General features: G+C 54.4%; 1 protein-coding gene across 2 annotated transcripts; it reads right to left on the bottom strand.

Moving 5' to 3' along the window:
* Positions 1-1,560: 1,560 nt before the first annotated feature.
* On the bottom strand, positions 1,561-7,403 carry NAPSA (napsin A aspartic peptidase). 2 transcript variants are annotated; one of them, XM_072607008.1, is made up of 9 exons: positions 7,298-7,403; positions 6,281-6,404; positions 6,063-6,186; positions 5,276-5,394; positions 4,744-4,943; positions 4,110-4,232; positions 3,753-3,897; positions 2,766-2,864; positions 1,561-2,069 (listed from the first exon to the last, which is right to left on the bottom strand). In XM_072607008.1, the coding sequence occupies exons 1-9, from the start codon at positions 7,360-7,362 to the stop codon at positions 1,890-1,892; spliced, it is 1,179 nt and encodes a 392-aa protein (XP_072463109.1). In that variant the 5' UTR covers positions 7,363-7,403; the 3' UTR covers positions 1,561-1,889. The 2 variants fall into 2 exon arrangements, with proteins under 2 accessions (XP_072463109.1, XP_072463108.1); XM_072607007.1 differs by having other exon boundaries at positions 6,063-6,189.
* Positions 7,404-11,462: the final 4,059 nt, after the last annotated feature.

Raw genomic sequence — 11,462 nt, forward strand, 5'->3', positions numbered from 1 at the left:
CTCTCCCTTTCTCTCTCTCTGCCTCGATTCCAATTCATTCTCCTTGGTCTGCCTCTTTTTCCTCCCCTCTCAGTGTGGTTTCTCTCCATCTCCCTTTGTCCTTCCTTCCCACCCCACCCCCAGCTCCATCTATCTCTCCCTTCCCCCCTCCCCCTCCCTCATCCCCTCTTCCATCTGGCCATTCTCTCTTGCCACAGTAGCCCTATCTCTCCCTTCTGACATCAATCCGCAATGTCTCATTAATTCCTTCCCCTCCCACCTTCCTAACTTCACCAAATTTGAGACCCAGAAAGGATCATCTCCTGAAGTCAACCCCTTCATTTTACAAACGGGAAATCCGAAACCTGACAAGTGACTTGCCCTGGGTCATCCAGGCTTTGATAGCAGAATCGAGATTGGAACCCAGCTCCTCTGGCAACGAATCCAGAGCTCGCTCAGTCCTCTCTCTCCTCTCATCAAGTGCTCCTTTCCCCTGGCCCCTCCCTGGGGTCTGCTGCCTTCACAATCCCCTTCCCTAGCTCTCTCTCTCCCCCTCTCCGTCAGACCCTTCCCCCTCCTCGTCCCCATTCATTGAACCACCTCACCCCAGTCATCGACTCCCTCCCCAACTTCCTTTTGTCCCCCATCTCTCCCAGGCCGCTCTCCCTGTCCAGCCCACGCAGTTTCTGTCTCGTCTCCAGCCTTTCCTCAAGCCCCAGTCTCCGTCCCCCCCACTCCCCACCGTTCTGCTCGCCCTGTATCTCCATCACGCCGTTCCTCTTACCCCCTTAGTACGGGCTTGCTCCAATTTCCTGCCCAGTCTCCCTGGGCCTTGTCCCTAACCCCATGGTCCCCCTCCCCCAACTCCATGTCCCCTTCCTTAGTCTGGGGTGTCTTTTTCTCTCCACCGCTACCTGGCCAGATTCTACTTCCGTCCCCCCTCTCCCGCACCAACCTCCTCCCGTACTCACGGTGCGGGCGGGGTTGTGGTTTCCAGGGGAGGCGGGGTGGCTCCAGGCCTTGGCCCCTGGAACAGGAGGAGAGAGCAGGGGGAGAGGTGGGGGCTCAGGCTGCGGGGCTCGGACCCGGCCCGGCGGCTCCGGGATCCGGGCGGTGGCTGCTGCTCAGGGGGGAGGGGGGAGGGGGTCGGAGTTAGGGGGAGGGTCTGACATCACTACCCGTGGGGGGGGGAACCACCCTAGCCCACCCACCCCCATCCCACCCCTGGACCTCCGGAGACTGCTGGCCCCACCCCTGCGGCGGACCCTGGCATCCCTGGCTAGAAGAGCAGGGGAGGGGCGAGGCGGCCCAGCCACCTGTCAGCTGGGAGCCCGCCCTACATCAACCAGGGCGGGAGAGGGAGGCTCAGGAGCTCTGGGCTGAGGGACTACAGTTCCCGGCATGCTTCGGGCAGAGCTGGCCTGCAGTCTGGCCGCGGCTCGGCCGCGGGGCACGCCGGGAAGTGTAGTTCTCTGGCTCTCAGCGGCCACTCCCTTTCCCCACCCCTGTCGGGTTGCGGGCAGGCGCCAGGCGCCCACGCGGGGCGGGCGCGCGCGAGGGACCAAGGGAAGGACGCAGAGGAAAAGGCACATCGCAGCTTTTTATTCGGCAGTTGAGGGGAGGCAGAAGAGGGGGCAAGTTGATGCCGAGACGAGGCGCGGCCTGGCCCCGGCCTGCAAACTCCCCCCTGCCCCGTCCCCCACCCCCGCCTCTACTCCGGAGATCTCCAAGCGCTGAGCCGAAGAGGATCCCCGAGCGCCGATCCAAAGAGGAGCCCCAAGACGGCCCCCGTGGGATCTCTAGGAGGAGGGGTGCGAGGTCCCGGTAGGAGCGATGCGGTGCCCGGCTCAAGGGTCCCGGCGGGGACTGGGGGATTTGGGGGACTTGTGGGGGGAAGGGGAACTCCCAGCTCAAGGGTCTCGGGGGGCCCCTCGTGCCCGCGCAAGCCCCACGCGGGCTGCCCCCCGGTCGAACACAGCCACATGCGGCCCTAAGAAGACGTCGCCGAGGATCCAGAACGGGCCCGCGGGCGGTGGCACGTCCAGCGCCAAGAAGCCAGACAGACAGAAGCGGGTGCGGCCGCTGGCCAGCTGCGGGGCGAGGGCAGGAGCGTCTGGGCAGGCCCGCCCCCCCCAGCGGTCACCCCGGCCGCATCCCACGAGCATCCCCGGAGGCGGCTGCGGAGCTGGTGGGACTGCGGCAGGTCATCGCGCCCCGCCCCCTAAGGTCCCTGGCCCCGTGCCCTGGGGCCCCTGGAGTGTCCTCACCCATTTTCTCCACCTCCTCCCTCATAACTGGACTACTCCTCGGACCCAGTTGATTGGTGACGTCACTGCGGGGTGGGGGGTGGCGGACTTGTTGGAAGGGCTGTGACGTCAACAGAAGCTCCCAGTCCACTGGTCCTATCTCCTTTCCCTCCCCCCTTCTCCAAAGAGTACTACCCTATTCCTCACCCAGAGGACCCCTGCCGCATCCTTAGGATAGAGCCCCTTCCCCAGGTCTATGTGTCTACCCCAGCCTTCCAAAAAATTCCCCCAGCAAATTCTAGATTTCTTTTCCCAGGGAACGCAGCTCCTATTCCTTGAATTTTCTATGACGTCACAGGGCTGGGGGAGGAGGAGTATTTTTCTGCTTTGGTCAGTAGGGGCGGGAGGGTGATGGGAGCTCAGCCTCACCTTCTGTATGCAGTCTCCCAAGATCAGGCCCCTAGTGAAAGAAGCTTAGAGGGCCTACCCACACATTCCCCCTTTTTTCTGTGACTTGATGGAGTCACGTGAGCCCCCTACCTGAAGGACATAATCTTGGGCGGTCAGGTTGAACCAGACACCACCGAGCAGGAAGGAGATGGATGGGAGGTCAGGGAGTCGTTCACAGGGGATCAGATACTGGGGGTTAGGGGGAGAAGGGGAAGGTGAAAGTCTATTTTGCTGTGTCACACTCATTTTTGTCCTTTCTCATTCACTGCTCCATTGATCCCACCAGAATCCTCCGCTCCCCTTCTCCGGCCCCCCATCCTGGGTTCCAGGCTGAGCACACCCTTCCCCCCCACCTCCCGCCCCCAGCTGGTCCTTCTCCAGCCTCCTCTCGCCCTCCCGTCTCTGAGTCTGCCCTAGGCTCTCTATAACGACGGTTTACAGCAGGCCCTACGGGGCCTCTGCGGGAAAGGCTGCTCTGCCACCCGCTCCTAGCAGCTAGTTCCTGGCATCCCAAGGCACCCCCCCCCCTCCCCCAGCTCTGCAGAGCCTGCTACTTAAAGCTGACATCCATCTATGGCTCTCCTTTGCAAAGTCCTTTAGATACAAGTTTCCACTGGAGCTCACAGCAAATGCCTGAGGGCATTTCCCCTCCTCCCACCCCCATACACCTGTTTAGGCTCATCTCCAGGACTCCTGTCATCACTTTGGACGGCCCTGGGCCGGGTGCCCACCCTGCCCTTCCTTCGGTCTCCGCTCAGCGGCCGGCACAGCACAGGCTTCTGCCTGTCTTCCTCCTCAATGCTACACAGAGTGGATCTCTCCTTCCTCCCAACCCTATCTCAGCTTCCAGCAGAGAGCCTGACTTTCTTCTCTGTGCCTTCTCAGGGCTCAGTGCAGCGCTCCAACCCCTGCGGATGTGAGGATCATCCCTGACCGCATGTGATTAGCTCCCTTCTTATAGAGATCAAGAGGAGCAAATGTCCGTTGGACAAACGATCCTGGCCCTAACACCTCACCCTTCACCCTGAGCCCCAGAGGTCTGGTTCCCTAGCTTCTCCCCACCCCACCTTCTCTCACCTCCCCAGCTAGCAACGGGAAGCCGCCAATGAGTTTGTGCAGCGCCCCGATCTCCTTGGAGGGCCCCGTGATGAGCGAAGTGCCCGTGTCCAGAATAGCGGCACAGCCGTTAGGGCACAGAGTCAGGGAGTGGCCCACAGTCACCCTGAGGAGGAAGAGAGGGCATGAACTCCTTACCCAGGCACCTGCCCCTCCAGCCCCTGCCTCCCATTCAGCACTGACCCAGGCAGCCTTCTTTAGAGACTCCAGGGGAGTCAGACATGCAGGCAATCGAATCCCAGCCCTTTCCAGGCCTTTGGCCCTGTTCCCACCCCCAGTCTCGTCTCCCTTAGGGAGCAAAGCATTTAAATCCCTCACCTGTCCATTTGGATCTGCCAGTAGACTGGCCGGGTGACGGGTAGGAAGGTAAGGGGGGGGATGTAGAGAGCTGGATCTGAGCCTCCTAGAATCACTTCTCCACCCAGGGCTGCTTCAGGGTCCCTGCATGGCAAGAACGGAATCTCTAGAGCCCGAGGGACCTGACAGATTAGTCTCACCCCCTCACTCACAGATGGGGAACTGAAAGGGAAAGTGACCTGCCTTTGGTAACCCAGCTAATAAATCTGGAAACCAGGATTTGAATCCAGATCTCCTGCCTCTCAACCATGGCTCTGTGCACAGTTGAGAGAATGATCAGGTCCCCAGGGGCAGGCGCAGGGGTGGAGACTCGAGAAGGGATGGGTAGGATTTCTCAGTAAGGGTGTTAAACTGCCTATGTCTATGAGGACTCTGACAACCTGTGATAAATTGCCAGAAAGGACCTTGGGAAACATCTCATCCAGCCCCACTTTACAGAAAAGCAAACTGGGACTCGGAAAGGGGGAGAGGGCTGTTTGACTCAGAAGGTGCGCTCTGCCTAGAAGGAAGGGGTGGGGCTTCCCAGCCTAGAGGGGAGGGGCGGGGCTTCCCAGCCTAGAGGGGAGGGGAGGGGCTTCCTATCCCAGGTCAGCACCTGTTGAGGTAGAAGGAGAAGACAGGCTGGTCCAGCAGCCCCAGCTCCATCAGCGTGTCCAGCGGAGGCTGCACTCCGGCCACGGCCAGAGCTGGAAAGCCCAAGCCGAGGATCCCATCGAAGTGGGCAAGCGCAAAGGCCAGGCTTGGCTCCCATAAGGCCTCCCCAAAAACTAGAGGGGCCCCCCCAACACCTCCAATCTGGGGGGACAGGAGGGGGCAAGCTGCAAACCCCAAGGTTCACATAGAAAGTCCCTCCCCTTGAAAACAATCACAGCCCTTTCCCTAGGAAGTCATCCCCCTCCAGGCAGCCTGCTGGCCTCCCTGATCGTTCATTTCACAGGGCCCTGTTCCCAGGGTTTTGTCTGTCATCCTTCAAGCCACACCTCAGCTCTAAGAGGGAGCATCTGTAGTTATTACCCCATTTTACAAATGAGGAGACTGAGGCAGAGGCCAGGGCCTTTTAGCCATGAAGGACATTCGTGGTTTGAACCCAGCCCCAAAGCCAACAAGTGATGGCTGGGTTGACTCACAGTCAGCACATCCTCACTCAGAATGCCATCCAGCCGCCCTGTCCCATAGCGGATAGAGAATTGGGTCCCATTAGGTCGGAAAGAACTGGAAGCCTTGGGGTCATATCGATGGTGGAACCCTAGACCATGAAGGGATGTGGAGGCATTACGGGGAGTCACTGTGATGTCCCTCATCCCATCCCCTTGACCCTGGTCCTGGCATTAGGCCACCAGAGCCAGAAGGGCCCATCTAGACCTCCCATCTGACACAAGAGGCTTGGCCAGGGACATTGGTCAATGGTCAGAAGAAGATCCCAGAGGCATGATGGCTTCTCTGAAAAACCAGCTGTCTCAGGAAGAGGCAACAGACCTGTTCTGCTAGGCCCCAGAGATAAGACACTGGGAAGAACTGCCCAACAGTCAGAGCTGCCCTCCATGAAATGGCCTTGCACAGAGTAAATGGAAGGAAATACCCCCATTCCATTTGGGCTCAGGTTCTCTTGGCTGGAGAAGCTATGGTTTAGTGAAACTGAGATCCAGAGAAGAGAGGTCAATCAACTGCCTTGGGATCTACCACCTCCCTGGTCTGACAGGGGAGGAGATTCAGGCCCAGGCCCAGGAAGGGGACTTTTCCAAGGTCAGCCAGCACGTGCAGAGATCATCTAGTGTCCAGGCTGAGCCTCTTATCTGATGAAGGAGGAAACAGACTCAGAAAAGGGAAGGGCTATGCCTGGCAGCACAGAGGGAGGCAGGGCTGGCCTCCTGACCACCCCTCTCCCCCACACCCTCCCATTGCCCGACTTCTCACAGCAGCCCAGGCTGAAAAAGTTGCAGCGTCGAGACGGGACCCAGAAGTTGGAGGAGCCAGTGTCAAAGATGACGGAGAAGTTTTGGGGCGGAGTCCCCAGCCCTATCTCCCCGTAATACTGAGCCTGCTTGGAGAGGGAGACAGAGAAGAAGCTGAGAAGAGGCCTTCATGGGGGCATTGAGGGATGGGCCTTGAGGGTAGGGGGTCAGAATACTTACGTCCAAGTAGTTGGAAAGCAGCTCAACAATGGGCCTGTCCTCCAGCATAGGGTCCTGGGGGGTCCTCCAGCCCCTCAGTGCATGGAGGGCACCAGGGGAGTCTGGAACCCTGTGCAGGGGGACCCTGTGGAGAAGGAGAGGCTGCTGCTGGGGACCTCGTGGGGACCCACTCCCAGCCCCTGCCCTGGCAAACACTTGAAGACCCCAGGGGTGAAGTTTTCTCAGCCTTGGCCTCCAGGAAGCCCTCCTGGATTTCTCCGTTGTTTCTTTTGGTTTTCTCCTCAGAACTCCTGGTAGTGACTTCTCTATGCAGGTGGGACACCCCTCCAACTGGAATATAAGCTCCCCAGGGCAGGCTTTGTTTGGGGCCCTTTGGGCATTTGTCCTATACTTTATCAGGTACAGCAAAGGGGATTAATAATGATTGCTGACGGATTGACTAATTGATTTGTATCCCCAGCATAATACCCTGCACTCAGTAGGTAGGCATTACATCGGATTCAAACATTTAAGACCCATAAGCGGCAGTCATAGAGGCATCGAGGTGTCTCAGCTGATAGAGTCCCTGAGTTCAAATCTAGCCTCTGACACTTTACTCGTGGTATGACTCTGCCTCAATTCCTCACCTGGAAAATGGAAAAATACTAGCCCCAAGCTCCTAGGATTGTGGAGATTAAATAAAAGAAGATCATAATTGTAAAGCACTTAACGTCGTGGCTGGCAGGTGGTGGGCACCAGAGGATTACTCATTCTCTCCCCTCCCTTCTCCATATCCTCCCAAGACCGTCCTCTGTTCCCTAGCCCCCATCCCTGGAGAGCATGAATAATGGTGGGGAGGGGGAGCCTTCCCCCCTGAAAGGGATGAGGAGGATGTCCTGTGGCAATTGAAAGACATGTTGGGGAAAACTGGGGAAAAGGTTGGAAGGAAATTTGTGTCCAGGTCAGAGAGAAAGGTGCTGGGGGTGGGGGAGGAAAGGAGAGGAGGGAGGATTCTGGGGGTGAGGGGGCCCTCACTACCTGATGAGGGAAGCCACCATGGAGCTCCGAAGCACCAGCAAAAGCAGCTCCTGACACAGGTACATCCTGGAGCAGGTATGAGGGGCACCCAGGAGAGATTGTGGAGATCTTTCCTTGGAGTCCCGACCCCACCCTGCCACACCCTCCAGGAAGCCAGAAGGGCTGAGTGGCCATGCTCAGGACAGAAAGGGCCCTTCAAAGTCCTCTAGAACAAACTCCTCTTTGTCAGGAGAGCACTTGGTCACAGAGGAATACCACTTTCCTGTTCCTGTTCCTCCCCCCTCTCCTTGCTCTGAAGGGTCTTAGTGACTGCTTGTTTCCTCCCCTCCCAAAAAACCTGGTGCCTCCACTCTCCCTCCCAAGTCTACATTTATTGTATTCTGCTAGAAAGAGCTGGCATTGGAGCGTGCTGGGGACATTGTTTTATGGTCCTGCCTCAGTTTACTCTTGTGCAAAGAACTGGGATGAGCCACGGACCTCTTAAGTCCTTTATTCTAGGATACTGGATATAATATTGGACAAGTCTCTTTCCCTCTCTATGCCTCAGTTTCTTCAAATATAAAACAAGGGTTGACCTCAGCGGTTTCTAAGCCCCAGACCCTGTGGAATTTCCAGAGCCCTAGCCTTCTCTCCCTTTTCCTCCTCCCCATCCCAGTCCTGTTCCTACTCTATGTCCCAGTGAATAATTAACCTCGTGTTCCTTCTAAGAGAACAGAAGCACCCTAGAAGGGGCCCCAATGTTGGAAAGGGTCTGGCCAGGGCTACTGGCCAGGCTGGAGGAAGGTGGGGACCATATTGGAGTCCCAGAGTCATAGGAATTCCAGTCTCTCAAGCAGAAGAACCTGAGGGACCAGCTAGCCCAGGCCGTACCTGAGCCAGACTATTGTTCCTGGCACACCTGACAAGTCCTCCACATCCCTTCTCTCCCCGCTTTCCACTCCTCTTTCGTCCTTGGCCCCAGGCTCTGTTCCCTTGGCTCAGGCCACCCCTCTAGTGGGCTCTTGAACTTCGGAGGCCATGGGCTCTTTTCTTCCTCATCTCTCTCCCTGGCTCCAAGTACCTTGTTGTTGTCTACACATAGACTTAGCTCTCCTCATCCTGTGATTAGTTTAGACTTTCAACTTCTGACTCTCTTCCCTTCATAGCCAACTCCTCAGCTGCCCATCCTGGTAGCCTCTTGCCTCCTTTTCCTCACCTCCTCCTGGAGCTGACCTTACTCACTACCATGTGAAACCCACTCTCTAAAGTCACCAGCAGACTCCTCATCGCTAAATGCCATGGCCTATCCTCATTGACTCTGCTTTTTTATTTAGTTTTTTTCAACTAACAAACATTAATTTTCTTTCTCTTTCAATCAGCTTCCATTGAGGAAAGAGAGAGAGGGAGGGAGGAAGACAGAGAGAAAGAGAGAAAAGGAGAGGAGAGGAGAGGAGAGGACAGGAGAGGGAGGGGGGGAGAGGACAGGAGAGGGAGGAGAGGGGAGGGGAGGAGAGGGAGGGGGGGAGAGGACAGGAGAGGGAGGAGAGGGGAGGGGAGGAGAGGGAGAGAAGCAGAGACAGAGAATCCTTGGAACAAATATGAAAGTCAAGCAAAACAGATTCCTCTGTACCTGCTCAATGTAGTCCTAGCTACTGAAGGTCTGGCAAGTTCTCTCTCAGGAGATCCCTGGCATTGTCAAATGATTCAGCCTCAGAAACAGACAGAATCTTAGCCTCAAAAGCAGCTCTAAAGAAGATGCTTGCCCACTTTCTTCTTCCTCAAGCCCTTTGCATCTTGCTCATGGCTTGGATCTCCCGTGTGAAAGTGAAACAGCTGTTCTGCTTTTGAGTTCGTCAGTGCAGCGCTTCGCACATAACAGGTGCCCGGTAGATGCCCTTTGATTCATCCAATCAATGAACAACCATTGATTAAGGGCCTACCATGCGCCAGGTGCCATACTAGATTCTGGGGATAGAAAGACAAAATGAAACAATTGCAGCTCGTCAACCTCTCGGTGGCAGTACAGCTTCCTTCTCCCCTCGCCCTCCCGCAGCCCTCTGCTCACACTTTTTCTCCCCTTCTGACTCCTCCATCTCAGCCTCCTTTGACAGATCATTCTCTCACAACCTTGGGCAAATCACCTCCCCTCCCTACACCTCAATTTTCTCATCTGAAAAACCAAAGGAGATGAAGCAGGTACACGCACCTCCAACCAGGGAGGTGATGGACTTGACGCAGAATCCAAGAGATATTTTTGGATGTGACCAAAGAAGGAATTTTTTTCACTTGACATATTTATGTGGTTTCTTTCTCTTTTGTTCAGTTGGTGTTGGGGTAGGGGAGGGGAGGAGAGAGAGAAAATAAACATTTGTTAATTGGAAAAATAAGATCAAATGAGGGGGTTAGTGTTTGAGGTCCTTTCTACATCTATGATCCTATGAGCCACTGAGTATGGCTCTGTCCCGAGGCTGTTCCTTTCTCTGCCCTCACTAGACTTGGTGACTTCCTCAGCCCCTATGGATTCAATCTTTATTCAAATGACTCTATACACATAGCCTCAACCTCTCTCCTAAATTTAACTGACTGCTAGACATCTCCCCCTGGATATTTCAAAATCAACAAATCCTTTGAAAACATTCCTCTCCATACTTCTCTATTTCTATTGAAGGCACAATCATCCTTCCAATTATCCAGGTTCCCAATCTCATCTCTGAGCCTTCCCTCTTCCTCGTTCCAATCTGTTGCTAAGTCTCATTGAATCTATCTTCATAATATCTCTTGCACCTGCCACACTACCCTTCCCTAACATGATCATTGCCATAGTTCAAGTTCTTGTGTCCTCTCATCTGGACTATTTGCAATTGGACTCTTGGCTTCCTACGTCTCCCCCTCTCCATTCCATCCTGCATATGGCTTCCAAAATGATCTTCATAAGTGAAACACTTGGTTTGTTTGATGCCCACGGAAGCATATTCCTAGAGAAGTGTCTTGGAGTATTGTATTATAACTCTACAAGCCACCAGGTGGCAGTGGAAGGTAGAGTTCCACCAGCTCAACAAACAGCACTTAGCGGCTCAGCTGGTGTTCACTCCCAAAGAGGAGGACTTATAGTCCCCAAAGTAGGGTGGGGGTGAAGGAGGAGGAATGATTGCTCTCTGAATTATAACCTGTCAAACACTTCAGCTCCCATTCTCACTTGAGTTCCTGACCTTTATTTCCCTTCTCATAAGAGCTGCAAAAGATTTGTTCACTAGTATTTGGAGTAAATGGAGCTCACCAAAAGGAACTTGAAAGTAAAGTGTTAACAGTATTAAAAATCCAAATTGGCTTAAACAGACTAAGGCAGCTGAGTAGTCCAGTGGGTAGAATGCTGTGCCTGCGGTCAGGAAGACCTGAGTCAACTTGAGTATTAGACATTAGCTGTGTGACCCTGGTCAAGTCGTTTCAGTTCTTTCATCTGTAAAATGGTCCATAATCATAGCCAGCACTTCCTAATGCTGTCATGCAGATCCCATGAGATGGGCTTTGCAAACCTTCCAGAGCTGGAGAAATGTTAGCTGTTGTTATTATTACCGTTATTGTGAGCAGCTCTGGTAGAGTCCTCCACCCTTCCTTCTGCATTCTGTTCCCTTCTTTCAAGGGGAACAGATGCTCTCAAAATTCTTGTTGACAACGAGAGCCATCGCCTCTTTCTTAGAGATTCCCGTTTCCTTCAAGGCTTACCTGAAGGGCTTTATTGTAGACTTGATTCTCTCCCCCAAGCTGCCCTCTCTAGCAAAAATTGTTGACTTTGCTTATATTGGGCATTGACTTATCAGAACCTTCTCACCCCAGCTATTTCATCTCTGAATTTCCATCTCTTTTTGGTGCCTACCAATCTAGATACTGCAAGAGGGGAGACACTGAGGTCTAACAGCAGGTGCAGTTTCTTCTTTTTCTTTTAATTGGTGTCTTTTGTTTTTTATATCATCATAGTTTTCCTCAGTATTTCTCCCACACTCCCTGCAGAGAATCATCTCATGTAACAAATAGTATTTTTTAAAAAGACAATAAAAAGGAAGAGAAAACCCCCCCAGCATAACTCAACTCATGAATATATTGAAAAAAGTCTGAAACCATATTCCAGTGTGCAAGCCCTATGGATCTCCCAGCTCCCTGAAGAGGTGGGTTGGGAGTATCTCTCACA

This window comes from Notamacropus eugenii, chromosome 5 (assembly GCF_028372415.1).
Source record: "Notamacropus eugenii isolate mMacEug1 chromosome 5, mMacEug1.pri_v2, whole genome shotgun sequence".
Classification (NCBI taxonomy): Eukaryota; Metazoa; Chordata; class Mammalia; order Diprotodontia; family Macropodidae; genus Notamacropus; species Notamacropus eugenii.

Excerpts from the sequence above, each read along its gene's own strand:
- NAPSA (XM_072607007.1), bottom strand. The coding sequence starts at position 7,362 with ATGTACCTGTGTCAGGAGCTGCTTTTGCTGGTGCTTCGGAGCTCCATG. Across the intron at positions 5,395-6,062 it reads CTTTTTCAGCCTGGGCTGCT|GGTTCCACCATCGATATGAC; the intron begins GTGAGAAGTCGG and ends TTCATGGTCTAG. Across the intron at positions 4,233-4,743 it reads TTCTCCTTCTACCTCAACAG|GGACCCTGAAGCAGCCCTGG; the intron begins GTGCTGACCTGG and ends CTTGCCATGCAG.